At 36.1% G+C, this 20,006-nt stretch overlaps 1 protein-coding gene across 5 annotated transcripts in view; it reads right to left on the bottom strand.

Annotated features, from left to right (window-relative positions):
• Positions 1 to 20,006, bottom strand: part of OMA1 (OMA1 zinc metallopeptidase) — a 62,855-nt gene that overhangs the window by 5,847 nt on the left and 37,002 nt on the right. For 4 of the 5 annotated variants that reach the window (XM_018044687.1, XM_005678349.3, XM_018044697.1 and 1 more), the window contains exon 8: positions 12,396 to 12,545. In XM_018044687.1, coding sequence (XP_017900176.1) covers positions 12,396 to 12,545 — 150 coding nt within the window. Of the gene's footprint in view, positions 1 to 8,460; positions 8,611 to 12,395; positions 12,546 to 20,006 lie in introns of all 5 variants that reach the window. The other variant, XM_018044702.1, reaches the window with a different exon arrangement.

Below are 20,006 nucleotides of genomic sequence, written 5' to 3' on the forward strand. Positions count from 1 at the left end.
CCATCTCCAATAGTCTTTTATATTCAGTAAAAGCTCTTCTCTTTCCCTTACTCTACTCAATACTTTTGCCTTCAACAGAAACCTAGAACACAATATTGAGTCAAGTGCTAGGTACACTCGAATCAGAACAAACAGGCATGATCCCTGCCCTCAAGCAATTCACTTTGCATTTCCCCATTACTGGGCTTGTGAATAGTTTCCATAGTTTCGTTTTATGTGGCTTTTATAAGTTACCCTGCTATGAAAATCTTTGTTTAAAAAAAAAGATGTTATTTTCTAACCTCCAGTTGGGAAGGGAAATACCCCAAAATAAAATGATCTGATCAAAAGCATAAGAACAGAGTGTAATTTTTGTGATACAGGACCAGACTGCTTTCACCAGGAAGGGTTTATCACCTTATAATGTCATCAGCATACAATCATATCTGACCTAATCTATTTAAGAGTGCATGATTTCTATCTAGATAACCACATAATTTCAAACCTCAGAATTCTTAGAAATCATGTGTTAAATTTTACAGAGAAGCAAATTGAACCCTAGAGAGGAAACAAAACACTGCCTACTATTTGTTTACTTACTTGTAATTGCCAGAACTTGGAAGCAACCAGGATGTCCTTTGGTAGGTGAACAAGCAGACAACAGAATATTATTCAGCACCAATAAGAAAAATCTTCAAGCCATAAAAAGCCATAGAGAAACCTTAAATGTGTGTTTTTAAGAGGGGAAGAAAAAGCCAATCTGTAAAGGCTACATAGTGTGTGATTCCAGTTATATATGTGACATTCAGAAAAATGCAAAACTATGGAGACACTAAAAAGATCCTTGTTTGTTAGGGGGCAGGAGGGAGACAAGGATGAATAGAGCAAAGAGTATTTTTAGGGTAATGAAACCTACACTATGTAGTACTATAAGGATAAATACATGTCATTATACATTTGTCAAAACACCACCAAATGTACAACTAAGAGTGAACCCTAATGTAAACTGTGGACTTTGGCTATAATAATGGTGGCCATGTACGTTCATCTACTGTAACAAATGTACCACTCTGGTGCAGGATTTTGATAGAGGGGGAGGATGTGCCCACATGGAAGCAAGAGGTAGATGGGAAATTGTACCTTCCATTCAATTTTGTTATGAACCTAAGATGTGTCTTAAAAACAAAACTATCTTTTTCAAAAGCTGGCATGGAAGTAATCCAAGGTGGCACTAGTGGTAAAGAACCCATTTGCTAATGCAGGAGACATAAGAGACGAGGTTTGATCCCTGGATTGGGAAGATCTCCTGGAGAAGGGCATGGCAACCCACTCCAATATTCTTGCCTGCAGAATCCCATGGACAGAGGCGCCTGGCAGGCTACAGTCTAAGGGGCCTCAAAGAGTCAGATATGACTGAAGCCACTTAGCACAGCACAGCACATGGAAAAGCAAAAAGGTTTAGAAAAAAGGAATTAGAACCCACTTTTGTTGTTTTGTTTTTTATACTTCTGCATTACATGTACTAATGGTTTTTCTTTCTTTTTTTTTGCACATTATGTTTCCTGAGTAATCCTTTACTGAACAAAACGAACTTCAGCAACATCTGAGCTACTTTCCTTAACTGCTAGAAAAACTATATATACTTCATAAAGGTTTATATTAGTATTTCTTCACATGTCAACTGTTTTTCTCCTCTACCTATCAAGCAGAATCCTGTTACAGACCACATATATTTTCATCAAGTCTTCATCTGTTTTGCATTGTAAGATTTTTATCACATATGTTGGTAAAACATTCTTTTTTTCACTTTCCTTTCCACATTTATTTTATTATGCTTTGTGGTATCAACACTTTTTATTTTTTATAAACTCAAATCTATCTTATTTAATATGCCTTCCTCTCTTGAAGTAAGCAATGCTTTCCTACTATGTAACTAGAATATGCTTTTTCCCTTACTTTGTTTTCTATATTTAAATCCAAGCACTGCACATAATAGTACTTAATAAATGCATGCTGAATTTTAAACAAACATTTATAGAACACAAGCTATGAATAAATCATTATGATAAATGTCATAGGAAAAACATTCTTAAGAGTTTTTATAGCCTAAGAGAAAGCAGGAATGTATTCACATAAGAATATACAGTTCTAAGAATCCCATGGAAGACCTAGCATTAAATATGGGATTAGCCAGCCTAAAGATTTCCACTAGGAGTGAAAGAACTAACATTCACCATTCATTTTCTATGTGTCTTGCCCTGTGCCAGGTGTTTTATCTAAATTGGTGTTATGATATGAACTACTTTGAAATCCTGGGCTCAGTGTTAAATACTTATCATTAAAGCATCTTATAGTGGAAGGAGGGAAGGAGAAAGTTTCCCTTTCTTAGGCCAAGAGAGAAGGAGGCATGATCTCCACACAAATACATAAAACATTCATTAAACATCCAGGAGAGACTGCTATCTCAGTTTCCTTCTCACATCTCTTTATGTCTCTTGTACTGGAAGGCAGGCTCTTTACTACTAGCACTACCTGGGAAGCCACCAGGGCTTCCCCGGTGGCTCAGATGACAAAGAATCCACCTCATGCCTGGGTTGAGAAGATCCTCTGGAGAAGAAGGGAATGGCTACCCACTGCAGTATTCTTGCCTGGAGAACCCCTTGGACAGAGGAGCCTGGTGGGCTGGAGTCCACAGGGTTGCAAAGAATTGGACACAACTGGAGCAACTAAGCACGGACACAGTAAAGAAGAAAATAAACATTCATTTCCAAGCATTTAATTTATAATGTCCATTAAATCTTATTTTTGTACTATTCAACTCGATTCTCTGTTAATTTCTTTACGTGATCTCTGGTTTTCTAAGAAGAGCAGGGTGCAAGCTATAATCACAATCCTATATATTGCTAAATAGCAAGCTAGACTATATATTTTATCTAATTCTCAAGCATCAGTGGATTTGAAAAGTTCACTACTGCTACTGAGTACTTCACTGACACTTTGTTGTATGTGTTTCATTTATTAAGGGATCTTTCATCACAAAAGGGGTTTCCCAGGTAGTGCAGTGGTAGGGAATCTGTCTGTCAATGCAGGACACGTGGATTTGATCCCTGGGTCAGGAAGATCCCATGGAGTAGGAAAGTGCAACCCACTCCAGTATTCTTGCCTGGAAAATTCCACGGACAGCGGAGCCCGGTAGACTACAATCTATGGAGTCAGAAAGAGTCAGACACGACTGAGTGAGCACACACCACCTTAAAAGCAAGAAAAGTTGGTTTGGCTAGATACCACAGCAAAATGTATTCATTCCACTGGCTTTTGTTTGGTTGGTTTTGTTCCATTCCCCTCTAAACTCTTACACTTCTCCAAAGTCTGAAAAGTAAGATCCAAAGTCTCTTTAAGTGTTTTTAAAATTTCTCTTTATACCATGGCATCTTGTAAAAGCCTGTCTTTGCAATGAAGGGCAAACATTTGATAAATGTATGTATCTAGGTCTGTTCACGTCAGGTTTCTCTTGCATGATGCTCTGGGATTCTTCTAAAAACTTATCCTGAGAAACGTTATCTAAATTAAAAATGTGACATAGAAACAAGTTAAAGAAATGTCTTTTGTCTTGTTGAAAGACAAAACAAATGACCCTTATCACTGTTATATGCAGCTTGGATTTCCTTGTGTCTTCAATACGCTTCCATTTTTAAACACCTTTTTTAGCTTCGGATGTTCTAATTTGGATGTGCTATGTATGTCGCTCTATCTCCGAGCATCAATAAGTCTTTGCTCTGGAGCATCAATTCTGCTCTTTGCAATAGCTGCTCTGCAGTATTCACAAGTGAAGAAACTTTTTGAAGTGGGTGTGTCTTACATTTGTAAAGTCATTCTTCCTTCTTCCTGTCACTTTCCATGTAGCTGAATCAGCCTTATCATGCAGCTTTACATGGTGCTGCCTCTGCATGTGCTCACTAGCTAAGTTGTGTCCAACTCTTTTGTGACCCCATGGACTGCAGCACTCCAGGCTCCTCTGTCCATGGGATTTCCCAGGCAAGAATACTGGAGTGAGTTGCCATTTCCTCCTCTAGGGGATCTTCCTGCCCCAGGGATCAAACCCAAGTCCTCTGCATTGGAGGCAGACTATTTACCACTTGAGCCACCAGGGAAGCATCTCTGATGAAGTTAATTTTTTAAATTAGCTTGAGATTTGAGATTCGGTGTTTTTTTTTTTTTTTTTTAGTTTTTCTATTATTTAAAGCTTATCTTATTTGAGGAAAATGGGCATTTGGGGGGCTTTGGTTTTTGTCGTTAATGCTAGATTTAGTTGAGATGAATTGAAGATCTTCGTGGTATTATTAGTGGAGGACTCTCAGACACTACCTATTTATTAAATATCAATACAATTATCTGTGACCAACCTGCCTTTCAACTCTTATGTACTCATCATCATTGTGATTTAAAAGAAAAAAAAATTCTCTTACCTACATCTTAAATCTACTCTTAAATAGGAGAAAAATGTGCCTGCAACATCTTTTGTTCCATTAGAGCTGACTTGGCTGTTCTGAGTTCCTTCTTCACTGTTCTACATAGGTAGATTCCTCCTAAAGACACACAGGGCTTACCTGCTGGCTCAGACAGTAAAGAATCTACCTGCAATGCAGGAGACCTGGGTTCGATCCCTAAGTTGGGAATAGGCCCTGGAGAAGGAAATGGCTACCTATCCACTCTTGTATTCTTGCCTGGAGAATTCCATGGACAGAGGAGCCTGGTGGGCTCCAGTCCATAAAGTCGCAAAGAGTCGAACACGACTGAAGCGACTAACATTTTCACTTTCTGAAGACACCATCAGCTTAGCCTTTTGAGAGAGAGGAGGATATTTCTTCAATTAAAAACACTTCTCAGGTTGCTGAAGAACTGGATCTTTGGCAGAGTGCCATATCATCACCTCACAATCACTTGCTGGCTATGAGAGGGAAAACCACATTCCCAAAGGAGGGGTTATGGTATCACAGACCCTCTGATCACATGTGACATCACTGGACATGGAGCAGCCAGACTAAAAGACTCCTAATGTGAAGGTATATGAAGTATAACTGCACCACCTATAAACTATTCTTGCCAAAAGTTAACTGCCACTTACAAGCATACAGAGAAAGAAGCTGGTCAAGGCCACAAGGAAACAATCAGATAAATCTAGAATGTGGGTCTAAATTTATTCAACACATCAATAACATGTTTAAAAACAAACAAATCAAAGGGAAGGGAGACTGTTCTAAAATCACAGACTTAAGGGACAAAGCAGGGAAATGCTATATGGATTTGCTGAATCATGATTTGAATAAACTAATTATAGAACTATATTTGGGGGCCATATTTGAGTATAAAAGGATATTTAACTTTATTAAGGGGAAATTACTTAATTTTCTTAGCTATGATGATGGTATGATTACAGAAGAAAACAGTACTACTTTCTAAAATGCACAGTGAAGTATTAGGAGGGAAAGCCCTCATGTTGTAAGTTTTGCATTAAAATACTTCAGGGTAAAGAAATAAGAGAAGGGGCAAATGAAGCAAATGTATAAAAAGTTAATACTACTGAATGTGAGTGAAAATGGGGGTTCATTAAATTATTTAAATTATTCTCTATCTTTATATATGTTTTAACATTTTTACCATCAAAAATAAAACTAAAAATCTTTTCTTAAAAAAAAAAACACCTTTTTTTCCTATCTTCACTTTTCCTTTGTCATTTTTACACTTCTATAACTTCAACCTTGATTTTGCATCAATATCTTTTAATTCTAAATGGCTCATGAGAGGTTTAAATGTTTTTCCTGAAATATGAAAGCAGTCCCTTTACATCCTCTGAATTTCCAACTCTCTTCCTTAATTTCTGAAGGTAAGCATATACTTTTCAAAAGACCTGAAATTTTAGTATCAATAACCTCAGTGCTAAAACTCACTAGAAACAAATTTAAGAGAAAATAATGAGAATAAGAAGGTTACCACTTCAAGGAACAGGAAATACAACAGAAAACACAATACAATGTGTGGCTAATTAAAAATACCCAGAAAACTTGTTTTTTATTAGTCTGACAGGACGATCTGATCTGGGGTCTACTTGAAAGGTTAACAGAAGACAATAGGAAACAAAGAGGAAAACTGTGAAAGAATGTGAAATGGGTAGTAAAAGATCATTTGGGGTCCTGCCAAGTGCATCCTTGGGTATTATCTCTGTCTTTCATAGCCTTAGAGCTATTTTACCACACTGTAAGTTGTGGAAAATTTAAAACCTGTAAATGATACTTGTCCACAGAAAAGGAAATGAACTATATCTGGTACTACATATCAAGTAAAACAGCAATTACATATGCATAAAAAATTAACTAAGTTCAAAAGAGAAAAAGGAAAGAGAACAGGAAAAAAATTAATGCCAAAGAAGCCTCATGGTTAGGCTAAAAGCCTCCTTTGAAAATAGAAACCAAGACATTTCAAGGGGGAAAAAAAAAATCACCTCCATTTTTTTAAACATGTTTTTCTAAAAATATCATTACTTTTCTCCCCTTTCCTCCCAAAAGCAATTTTTTTCTAATAGCCCATTCATTTCAGTCTCAAGTAGATACACATCAAATGCACCATAATATTTTTTTAAGGTTTTAGACAATGGTACTGTCAGGCTTACTGGTTTTATATGATTCAGAGGCCAATTCAATTACAGTAGCTGCTATGATATTTGCCTTCTCCTCAACACTCTTCATGTCAGACAAAATGAAATTCTGTAAGGTGAACAGTATGTTTGTGTACATTGGCCAACAACGACATTTCACTTCAATGTTAAACACCCTCATATTTTCTCCTTATGAGACGTATAATATTAATGATTTATGCATTTACTTTGTCCAATTATAAATATGTAAGAATGATTTACACGTGAGTTAAAACCCCCAGCTTCCTGAAAGTTTAAAGAATCTGAAATAAAATGAGATTAAAATGAATGCATTTATGGTCTGCCACTGAGTGATTCTTGTACCTAAAAATTAAATGTAGTAAATTTGAAACTCAAGATTTAAAAAACAGTTTACAAATAAAGCTGACATTGAAAGTTCTAAGAGTACTAAAAAATAAATCCTTTTCAAAATTATAATAACGTAACCCCAGACAACTAGTAATTCCAAATTAAATGCTTTCCCTATATACTCTATTATTCTCTATCCCCTTCCCCATGCCAAGGAAAGGATGACAGAGAGTTGGTGAGAGAAGAAATATAAAAAAATTTAGTATAAATGCTTTCAGTTGTAAAATAAATCCTTCAAGTAAATTTCAACCCCAGGTTATTATACAGTTTTTCTTATTAACATCTATTCATATAGTATAATGATACTTACAGAAAAAAATTAAGATATCTCTTTCAAGGACTATGTATGGTATATATAAATTTAAAATTTGAATATAATTTTAAAATTGTCATACTATTAAACATCAACAGGTTGATATAACATCTGTTCTTCAATTTTTCACCCAAGTTGTTATGGTAACGGAATATGTGGGGTATGTGTTTCCTAAATTTAACTGATTATTTCAAGTAAATAAAATTATAACATACCGTATTCATTAACTACAAATAATATCATTACTATAACTCTTTATTTATCCTTTTTAAATACTAGTGGATCACAGGACTATATTTAACTAAAGGCATTTACACATGCATTATCTGAGCATTCACATTTTTTAAAAAAGCAAGGATATTTTTTTCCAATTTGGAGGCTTGATTTAGAAACTAAACACAAAAAGGAACTGGCTTATTTTCTGAACAATATACTAAACTAAAACACTCCAAAATTACATGTTTATACTGTTTTGTAGGAGCTGTAGATCACACTCTTTTCAAATACAACACAGATCCTGTTACTCCTCTAGTCCTCAGCTCAAAACACTCCACTGAGGCTCTCTTCAGTCATGTGTGACTCTGTGTGACCCTATTGACTGTAGCCCACCAGGCTCCTCAGTCCATGGAATTCTCCAGGCAAGAATACTGGAGCGTGTTGCTACGCCCTCCTCCAGGGGATCTTTCTGACCCAGGGATGGAACTCGAGTCCCCTACAACTCCTGCACTGCAGGCAGACTCTGTATCACTGAGCCACCAGGGAAGCCCCCACTGCTGCTCTATCTCTGAGCAAAACCTAGCCCCCCACCTTTTTTTTTTTCGGTTGACCTATAAAACCTGCTTCTTCCACCTTCCCTCGTTTAACCCCAAGCAGCTACACTGGTTTCTTTGCTGGTCCTCAAACATAGCTGGCTCACTCCTGCGCAAGGACTTGTACTTACTATTCCCTCTGCCTGGACAGCTCCTCCTCCCAGGAAGCCACATGACTCACTCTTTCCCTTATTTCAAGTCTTCCTTCAAATACCTTCTTCCCAGTGAAACCTTCTCTGACCCAACCCCAATTCACACAGCTGTTCCAGCAACCATGACTACCTCTGCTCACACATTACCTATCTGCTATGGAATGAACTGTGTCATCCGGGAAATGCATATGTTGAGCCTCTAATTCCCAATGTGATGGTATTTAGAGATGCAGCCTCTGGGAGGTAACGTTTAGATGAGGTCATGAGGGTATGACCCTTGTGATGGAACAGTGCCTCCTAAGAGGAAGAGACACAAACAGCAATCACTCTTTCTATACCACACGGGACACAGCAAGAAGACAGCTATATACACGACATGGAGAGAGATCTCACCAGAAACTGAGCTGGCCAGAGCCTTATTATTGAACTTCCAGCCCTCAGAATTGAGAAAAGTGTATTTCTGCTGCTTAAGGCAGAACCCTGATCTTGTACTTTTAGCCTTCAAATCTGTGAATAAATTAATTTCTGTTGCTTAAGCTACCAAGTCTATGGATTTTGTTATGGCAGCCCAAGATAATACACAATTCCTCCTTCTTTATGTCCCTCCCTTACACTTCTTACTGACTAACAGGCAATATATTGGTGATTTGTTCTGTATATTACTAACTTATTCTATTCACTGTCTCTCACCCTTTACTGCCAAATAAACTTCCTGAGGGCAGGCGGTTTTGTCTATTTTGGTCACAACACCTACAATACCTATAATCTAGCACATAAGGGGTAATCAATAAATATTTGTTGAAAAATGCATCAAATATAGATTTAAAACATAAACATTAATATGCTATGGTAAGGTAATACAGTTCTGTAATGATCTACAGGAAAACAATAAAAAAGAAAAACATACAACCATTAATAACTTAAACTTTAAAACATCAAAGTTACCAAGATTTGTATTCTCAGAGGACCAAGGAACCTCATTTTCCTGACCTTCTTGGTCTTTTCTCTTCCTATGAACCTAACCTACTACAGGCTCTTCCTCCTGCCAATTAAGCATGGACTCTACCTAACACACCAAAGTGTCCAGGAGCATTTCCTTTGCTTACCTCCTAAGTGAACTCACTCACTCTCACCACTTTAACCACCACCATTTCCTGGTGATTTTGAAATCCTCATCTCTGACCAAGACACCTCTGCACACTGGTGCAATATTCCCAACCACCCTTTAGAGGTACATCACTGTCTGAAGTGGCAAAGGACAGGAGCTTTAGGTGGAACCCAACACAGTCCTCACTTTAGTAGGAAAGAAACCTTAAGGAAAATCTAACCCAAAAAACATAGTCTCTAAGAGGACACAGACTCACATAATCCCATATATTGCCTGAGGAATCGTTTTCTTTCATTACAGAAATTAGACCTATGATAGTAGGGAATTCCTATCTCTGAATTATGACTATGTATTCTAATTAACAATATACTCTTGTACTATCAGTTTCACTTCAACTACTGAATTACTCCCAATATTGTAGTAGAGTTTTATTACCTTCAAATTGAATTTAATCACTTGGGGGGAAAAATACAAGAAATTATATGAGGTTTTCAATTAAGCTTCTGAACTAGAATAGTTTATTTTTAGAAGAAAAATATCTCTTAATTTTTTTCTTCGTCACTGGCTTCCAAATAACATATCTGTTTCTCCAACCGTTTTTTCTTTTTTTTTTTTCATACTCACTACTCAATTCATTATTATTTTAAAGACTTTTCTAAAGAACATTTACTACTTCTTTAAAGATCCTTAGGTATCTGATGATGAAACAAAAACCTGGAATTTACAACCAGCTTCAGATAAAAGATAGGTAGAACTCATTACCCAACTTAAGCAAACCATGTATTTTTAGAATTTCATTAAGCAAAAAGCAAAGGAAATTCTAAGAGAAAACCATACAGTTATTACGGATTTAGAGATAGGTTAAGCCACTCCCAGGGTAGTATGAGGTTCCTGGGTCTGGGGTGCCACTAAGAAGACTCTCAGAGTCAGTGCTCTTCAACACAAATCAGTTACTTATGCAACTGATTCTCCCAGTCCCATGCTGTCTCTCAAGGTGAGTAACTACTACACATTGTATCAAGTAAATTTCACTGCTCTTTCTTTCTCACGTATTTTTCCTTAAAGTTAAGAGTATAAATGAAATGTATTTAGGATAGGTCTCAATAACCTATGTCTGGCTGACCCAGTGCTCATAAAAGGCATAAAGTAAGCTCAAAATATCAACAAATCCAGTCATCATTCTTTTCAAAATACATCCAAAATCTGACCATTTCTCTCCTGCTCTTCTGCCTCCATCATCTCTTACCAGGATTACTGCAAGAGCCTCTTAAATAGGCTTCCTGATTCCACCTTTGCTCCCCTATAGTCCACAAAAGAGACCCAGTGATCACTATAAAACACTCGAGCCAGATCAAGCCTCCTCTGCTCAAAGCCCTCGCTTAACTTCCCATATCACTTGAAATAAGAATCAAGACCTTACAGTGGTTTTGAAGACCCCTCACACCTCAACCATTCTCCCCTCCCTGACTCCTTTCAGCCCCAGTGTCTTGCTATCCCTTGAATATACCAAGTAGGCACAGTCTCACTTCCGGTCCTGGGCATCAGCTGCTTCCTCAGCCTAGAAGACTCTTCCTCCAGATATCCACAGGACTTGCTCCCCTGCTTCTTTCCAGATTCTGTGTATTAAGGTCTTCCCTGACAAACATTGACTAGTATACCTTCTGTTGCCCAGGCCTCTCTCCCACCTTTCATCTGCTTTGTTTTTCTGCAACGTGCTTATAACTGCTTGACATACTTACTATATGTATGTTTGTTGGCTTGTTTATTATTTGCATTCCTTAACTAGAATGTTAGCTCTAAGAAAACAAGAGGCTGTTTTGTTCCTTGCTCACTCCCCGGCACAATACAACACAAAACAGTACATTAGCAATGAATATTAATAAATGGTGATCACATGAATAAATGAATGAATGAATCCTGTGGTAGTTTCTTACCACAAATATTTTGGCTTACCCCAAAATAAGGTTATTACTATTACACCAAGTAATAAGGTTATTCTTCCTTCACAATATATACCATTGTATTCTACTTTTTTATGATAAATAATATTCCTTATTATATTAAGAATGATTTTTTACTTATTTTAGCATCTTAAAATATCAAGACTATGTATTATTTCTTTTGCATCTTTCTTATAGCGGGTACTCAATGTTTGTTCTTCTGAATTTGAAGTCATATTTAAAGAGACATTTATAATAAATATATCTGTATCTGTTGTGTTATCGCTTTAGCAATTAGCCCAAGACTAATTCTTAAATTGGTAACGAATATTCTGCTTTTAAGCAAGTGAGGCAGAAGAGAGGATGTAGGCTGCCTTAGAAATGACTGACATTCATTTTGTACCTATGTGGAAAGCACAGAAAACATTCTGAATATGTTAAATCAAAAGATTTTTAGAAGAGAGTGAATGCTACTTGGGAGAAAGCTGTTTCAGCTTGATCCATTAATGAATTCTACAAAGAAAAAAAAAGAGCACATGGCACATACTTTATTCTATCTTTTGAGAGAAATAACCAGAAAGCAAACTAATCTGAAGGGTTTTTTTTCCTAAAAAAAAAAAAAAAAGGAAAACAAATTCCAGCATCACTACTGGAATTAATACTCAACCCAAAATTTCACATAATTCATTAACTGGTATTTTTAATGATAAGCTTAATTCACTAAGATTATGATCCGTATGATGAAAAACATACCTTGACTTTTAGACTTTCACCAAATCAGTTAAAACTACAAAGTATGATACTAAAAGTTGCTAAACCTTGACTGTCATGAAAAGTCAGCTATACATACCTATTTATTCACCAGGACTTGTGGACTAGCAGGATTTCTTACTTTTCAGTGAAATCCTTTGAAAACTGATGGTAATAAAAATGGTTGATAGGCTAGTGCTCTTTTTCAAGGCACAAGAAGTAACAGTATTAAAAATAAATGATAGCATAACAATAAAGGCTTGCCTTATGTAGTGTTAGCCCACCTGAGGTATGAGCCTGTCCAAGTGCTCAGCTCGATTGCCATGAGAAGGGTGTGTAGACAACCATTCTGGCAACTTGGGATGACCATGGAGGCTTTCTGCAAATTCCATCTGCTGCCAAAACACTGAACTGGCTCTGACGTCCACACAGGCCTAAAACCAAAATTAATAAAAGCACAACGTAAGCTTAGTAATGAGGACATTATTTTAAAATTACCTTTATGTCATTACATTTCTTAAAAATATTTACCATTATCATTTTAATAAAAGTAGAATATGCTCACTGCTTAAAAAAAAAAAAAAAAAAACCTCTAAACAATATGGTAAAGCATCCTCCTCCCTTGCCCTTCCCACTATACAACGTTCACAATAATCCCACTCCCAAGAAGTATGACAGATATTAAGAACGTATATTGAGGGCAAAAATCTTCCATACAAATTAAAATTTTTTAGGTTTTCATAAAAAGATTTTAAAATCTAATCTGTTAACAAACTATAATAAAGAAAGTTTACTCATCTATACCACCAGAATAATTGGAAGACCTCAAATAAAGACAGTTATACTTTTATATGAAATTCCAATTTTATTTGGATTATATCTTACTACAAAAATGGTTCTTCATTTTAGAATGTAAGATTAAAGTGTTGACTCCAGAAAAAAGCTAATGTTTTTATGCTGTTTGATTCCACCTACTATTAGCATGCATTTACATTTAAAATCAGTCATTCCCTCTTGGAAATCTTTTTTAAAGGATATTAAACCTACACTAAGCAACTGAACTGAACTGAAACCTACACTATAGGTTTTATTTATTGATATTTTTTTGGCCAAAGCTTAACTTTCTCCTTTACAAATTTCTTTTATTGTATTTATGCTTAAGAAGGATTTCACAAGTTTGAAATCAGAGATATTACTCTATGATTTATTTTTAATACATCTGTTTACATTTACCTCGTCAATCCACTTGAAGTGAACATTTATGAATGTATGAGTAATGTATTTTTTATATTTATTTACTTTTTAGTTGAAGGATAATTGCTTTACAGAATTTTGTTGTTTTCTGTTAAAGACAGTTATAGTTTTAATGTACACATCAATTTGTCTACTTTTCCTTGAACTTACTGAAGAACATATTTAAGCCATTCAAAATACCTTATAGAAAATGAATCTTTAAAAAAAAAGATGGGGTATATAGTTTTTGTGTATGCGTGTGTACAATTCCATCATATACTTATATACATATACTTATCTATTTATAGATCATTTCTGGAAAACTATTTAAGAAACATTAATAGTAGCTACCCTAAGAGAGAAATGGGGTGTTTGATGGTGGAGGAGGAGTAAGACTTTTATTTCTGAAATGTATTAAATTATATTAATTTTATACTAAAATTTATTTTCTAAATCCTACATAAGGCGATTTAGTAAATATTATTATAAACCTATCCAATTTTTTCACACTTCTTATTTTTCCTATAAAAAGTGTCTGGGAGAAAAGTGATTATATTGTATTTCCCAACCAGTTTTACTTTTGATTAAAACGATTTTTAAAATTACACTGTATTGACTAAAATGTGCTATCAAAAGCCTTAATATGCTATCAGCCTTAAAACAGTGCAACTGTGATACACGAAAAGACAAATAAAGAACATTGTATGCTAATTTAGACAGTCAACATCTATGCCACATCATTTTTAATAAACACCATTAAAGCCATTTTTAAATACTCGGAAAATGGAAAGAAAAAAAATCTGAAATTTAAGTAAGTTTTAGTCAATGTTTAAAGCAACACCATTCTTTTTTTATTGTGGTAAAATACATATACCAAATTTGACCATCTTAACCACTTTTAAGCATACAGCTCAGTGGTACTGAATACATTCACACTGTTGTACAGTCATCTGTACCCATAACTAGACTCATAACTCTTTTCATCTAGTGAAACTGAAACTCCGTACCTATTAAACAATAACCTCCATTCTTCCCTCCCCTCAGCCCCAGGCAACTACTATTACAATTCCTGTCTTTATGACTTTGACTACTCTTAAAATACCTCAAATAAGTGGAATCACACAATATCTGTCTTTTTACACCTGGCATTTCACTGGGCATAATGTCCTCTAGGTTCATCCGTATTATAGCATATTACAGAATTTTCTGCCTTTTTAAGGCTGGATGATATCTCACTATGTATGTACCACATTTTGTTTATCCATTCAACAGTCAGTGGGTACTTGGGGTGCTTCCACATTAGCTATTGTGGAAAATGTTGCTATGAACATGGGTGTACAAATATCTTTTTAAGACCAAGCTTTCAATCTTCCAGGGAATATACCCATAAGTGAAATGGCTGGATCATATGGTAATTTTATTTTAAAATTTTTTCAGAAACCAACGTTTCATTTCCATGGTGTCTGGACCATTTTACATTTCCATCCAATTTCTTCATATCCTCGCCAATGCCTGTTATTTTATGTTACTTTGATAAGAGCTTTGCTAATGAATGTGAAGTAGTATCTCATTGCAGTTTTAACTTGCAGTTCCCTAATTATCAGTGGTGTCGAACATCTTTCCATGTGCTTATTGGCAATTCACATAGTTCTTCTCTGGAGAAATGTCTATTCAAGTCTTTTGCCCATTTTTGAATCAGGTTTTTATTGTTGTTGAATTTTAGAAGTTCTCTATATATTCAGATGTTAATCCCTTATCAGATATATGATTTGCAAATATTTCCTCCCATTCTGTGAGTTGTCTCTTTTTACTCTGGGGATAGGGCTTCCCTGGTGGCTCAGGTGGTAAAGAATCTGCTTGAAATGCAGGAGCCCCAGGTTCAATGCCTGGGTTGGGAAGATCGCCTGAAGAAAGAAATGGCAACCCACTCCAGTATTCAAGCCTGGAAAATCCCACAGACAGAGGGGCCTGGCAGGCTACAGCCCATAGGGTCACAAAGAGTTGGACACAACAGAGCAACTAACACTCTGTGAATGGTGTCTTTTGATGTAATTATTTTTAATTTTCATGAAGTCCAATTTGTGTACTTTTTCTCTTGTCAATTGTGCCTTTGGAGTTATATCTAAGAAATCATTACCGAAACCAATGTTGTGAAGGGTTTTGCCCTGTGCTTTTTTTCTAAGAGTTTTTGTTTTAGGTCTTACACTTAGGTCCGAGTTAGTTTTTGTATACAGTGCTAATAAAGGTCCAGCTCCACTCTTCTGTGGAGAAATCTGTATGCAGGTCAAGAAGCAACAGTTAGAACTAGACATGGAACAATGGACTGATTCCAAATTTGGAAAGGAATACATCAAGGCTGTATACTGTCACCCTGCTTATTTAACTTATATGTAGAGTACATTATGCTTCATGCTGGATTCGATGAAGCACAAGCTGGAATCAAGATTGCAGGGAGAAATATCAATAACCTCAGATATGCAGATGACACCACACTTATGGCAGAAAGTGAAGAGGAACTAAAGAGCCTCTTGATGTAAGTGAAAGAGGAGAGTGAAAAAGTTGGCTTAAAACTCAACATTCAGAAAAGTAAGATCATGGCAGCTGAACCCATTTGCCACTTCATGACAAATAGATGGCAAAACAATGGAAACAGTGACAGACTTTATTTTCTTAGGCTCCAAAATCACTACAGATGGTGACTGCAGCCATGAAATTAAAACACGCTTGCTCCTTGGAATAAAAGGTATGACAAGCCTAGACAGCATATTAAAAAGCAGAGACATTACCGACAAAGGTCCATACAGTCAAAGCTATGGTTTTTCCAGTAGTCATATATGGATGTGAGAGTCGGACTTCAAAGAGAGCTGAGTGATAAAGAATTGATGCTTTTGAACTGTGGTGTTGGAGAAGACTCTTGAGAGTCCCTTGGACTGCAAGGAGATCCAACCAGTCCAACCTAAAGGAAATCAGTCCTGAATATTCACTGGAAGGACTGATGCTGAAGCTGAAACTCCAATACTTATGCGGAGAACTGACTCATTGGAAAAGACCCTGATGCTGGGAAAGACTGAAGGCGAGAGGAAAAGGGGACGACAAAGGATAAGATGGTTTGATGGCATCACCGACTCGATGCACATGAGTTTGAGTAAGCTCCAGGAGCTGGTGATGGACAGGGAAGCCTGGTGTGATGCAGTCCACGGGGTCGCAGAGAGTCGGACGTGACTGAACTGATCCTCTTTTTTTAAGAATTATTTCCTGAAAAGATTGTCCTTTACCCATTTTCCACTTTTGACAAAAAATCATTTGACCATATGCATGACAGTTTAATTCTGGGCTATCTACTCTATTCTACTGGTCTATAAGTCTTTCATACTAACACCACACTGCTTGGATTACTGCACACTTGTAGAGTAAGTCTTGAAATCAGGAAACATGAGTCTTCAAGTTTTGTTCTTTTTCAAGGTTGTTTTGGCTATTCGGTTCCTCAAGATTGTATACGAATTTTAGGATAGGTTTTTCTCTTTTTCCTTTTTTTGGCCATGCCATGTGGCATGTGGAACTTCCCTGATCAGGGACTGAATCTAAAACCCCTGCAGTGGAAAGGTGGACTCTTAGCCACTGGATCACCAGGGAAGTCTCTAGGATGGGTTTTTCTAATTCTCAAAAAAAAAAAAAAAATCACTGGCATTTTCACAGAGATCACGCTGAATTTGTAGACTGGTTTGGGTACTGACATTTTAGCAATATTAGGTTTCACAATCCCTAAGCACAGGATGTTTTTCCATTCATTCACGTCTTAAGTTGTTCCAGAAATGTTTTGTAGTTTTCACCGTACAAGCCTTTTCCCTCCTCAGTTAATTCCCAAGTCTTTTACTCCTATGGGTGCTATTACAAATGGAATTATTTTTGTAGTTTTCCTTTTTAGATTATTCACTGTTCATGAATAGAAATACAACTGGTTTGTGTGTGCTGATTTTGTAGTCTGCTACTTATTAAACAGCTTTTTTGGTAGAGTCTTTAGGATTTTCTACACACATGATCATATCATCTGCAAACAGAAATAACTTTACTTCTTCTTTTCTAATTTGGATGCTTTCTATTTCTTTTTCTTGCTCTGGCTAAACGTTCCACTACTACTATGTTGAATGGAAGTGAAAGTGGGCATCTCTGTCTTATTCTTGATCTTAAAGGAAAAGTTTTCAGTCTTTGCTGCTGTGTGTTTTTCATGTATGGTTTTCATTGCAGTGATACAGTTTTCTTTTTGTCTCTATTTTGTTGCCTGTTCCTTATCATGAAAGGGTGCTGAATTTTGTCAAATGTTTTTTTTCTGTATCAATTAAGACAATCACACAGCTTTTTTCCTTCATTTTGTTGATAATAGCATATCATTGATTAATTTTTGTATATTGACCCATTCTTGCATTCCAGGGATAAATCTCATTTTGCCAGTGTATAATCCTTGTAATAGGCTTTTGAATTCTATTTGCTAGTATTCTTTTGAGAATCTTTGAACCAATGTTCATATGGGATATTCTTTTCTTGTAGTTCGTCTTTGTCTGGCTTTGATATTAGGATTACAGTGGTTTCACAGATAAGGAAGTATTCCCTCCTCTTCAATCTTATTTGGAAATTTGAGAAGTACTGATATTAATTCTTTAAATATTTGGCAGAATCCATCAGTGATGCTATCAGATCTAAGCCTTCACTCTGTCGGAAGATTCTGATCATTGACTCAATCTAATTACTAGTTATGTGTACTAAGTCACTTCAGTCATGTCCAACTATTTGCGATCCCATGGACTGTAGCCCACCAGGACCCTTTGTCTATGGGATTTTCTGGGCAAGAATATTGGAGTGGGTTGCTATGCCCTCCTCCAGGGAATCTTCCCAATTCAGAGATCGAACTGTGTCTCTTACGTCTCCTGCAATGGCAGACAGGTTCTTTACCACTAGCACCAGTAGTTATGGGTCTATTCAGATTTTCTATTTCTCCATGATCTAGTCTTGGTAGGTTTCGTGTTTCTAGGAATTTGTCCATTTCATCTAGGCTATCCAATCTGGGGCAAACAATTGTTCACAGCACACTATTATAATCTTTTTATTTCTACAAAATCAGTAAAAGTGTCCCCAAGTTCATTTCTGATTTTAGTAATCTAACTCATCTTTATATTTTTATTAGTCCAGCTAGTTCATGATTTGTCAATTTTATCTTTTCAGAGAACAAAATTTTGGTCTTGTTGATTTTTCTCTGTTGTTTTTCTATTCTCTATTTAATTTATCCCCACTCTAATCTTTTTAAAATTTCCTTCTACTAGCTCTGAGTTTAGTCTATTCTTTTTCTAGCTAAGTTGTAAAGTTAGGTTGTATATTTGAGAGCTAACTTTGGGTATATTGTTTTCATTTTCATTCATCTCTATATTTATTAATTTCCCTTGTGATTTCTTCTTTAAATTCTTTGACTGTTGTTAAAGTATACTGTTTTAGTAGAGGTCTAACACTATGCTACTAAACAACCAATGGATCACTGAAGAATCACAGAGGAAGTCAAAAAATATCTAGAGATAAGTGAAAATGAAAATACAATGAACCAAAACCTATGCAACACAGCAAAAGCAGTTCTAACAGGGCCATTTATAGTGATACACACTTATCTCAAGAAACAAGAAAACTCTCAAATAAACAACTCTGACTTACACATAAAGAAACCAGAGAAAGGGGAATAAAACCCCAAACCCAAAGTTAGTAGAAGGAAAGAAACAGCAACAAAACAAAAAGAATGGGGGGAAAAAAATCAATGAAACTAAGAGCTAGCTCTTTGAAAAAATTAACAAACTGATAAACCTTTAGCCAGACTCAAGAAAAAAAAAAGGGGAGGAGAGGGCTCAAATCAATAAAATTAGAAATGAAAAGGGGAAGCTACAATCAATATCACAGAAATATAAGTGATCATAAGAGACTACTACAAACAACGATATGCCAATAAAATAGAAAACCTGGAAGAAATGAACAAATTCTTAGAAAGGTGCAATTTCCCAAGATTGAACAAGGAAGAAACAAAATATATTACCAGTAATGAAATTGAGTTAATAATTTAAAAACGCCCAACAAACAAAAGTCCAGAACTAGAGGGCTTCACAGGTGAATTCTACCAAAAACACAGAGAAGAGTTAACACTTATACTTCTGAAACTATGCCCAAAAACCGAAGAGGAAGGAACACTTCCTAATTCATTCTATAAGGCTAGTTTATCACCCTGACACCAAAACCTAGGTGAAGATCTCACATATACACAAAAATTACAGGCCAATGTCACTGATGAACATGATACAAAAATCCTCTACAGAATACTAGCAAACTGAATCCCACAATACATTAAAAAGATCATTTACCATGATCAAGTGGGATTTATCCCAGGGATGCAAGGATTTTTCAATACCCACAAATAAATCAATGTGATACACCACATAAACAACAACAACAAAAATCCCAGTGTCCTGGGGCAGCAGGAGGTGAACCACACATGTAATGTTCCTACCTTTCTAGGAGCTGCCCAAGGGACTAGCTACTGTCACACCTACCTAAGGGCACAGATAGACTCTAGAATACTTTAGATGCCTGGGGAGCACGAAGACCAAAGACAGATTCAGACTGGCCTGAATGTT

This window comes from Capra hircus, chromosome 3 (genome assembly GCF_001704415.2).
Source record: "Capra hircus breed San Clemente chromosome 3, ASM170441v1, whole genome shotgun sequence".
Classification (NCBI taxonomy): Eukaryota; Metazoa; Chordata; class Mammalia; order Artiodactyla; family Bovidae; genus Capra; species Capra hircus.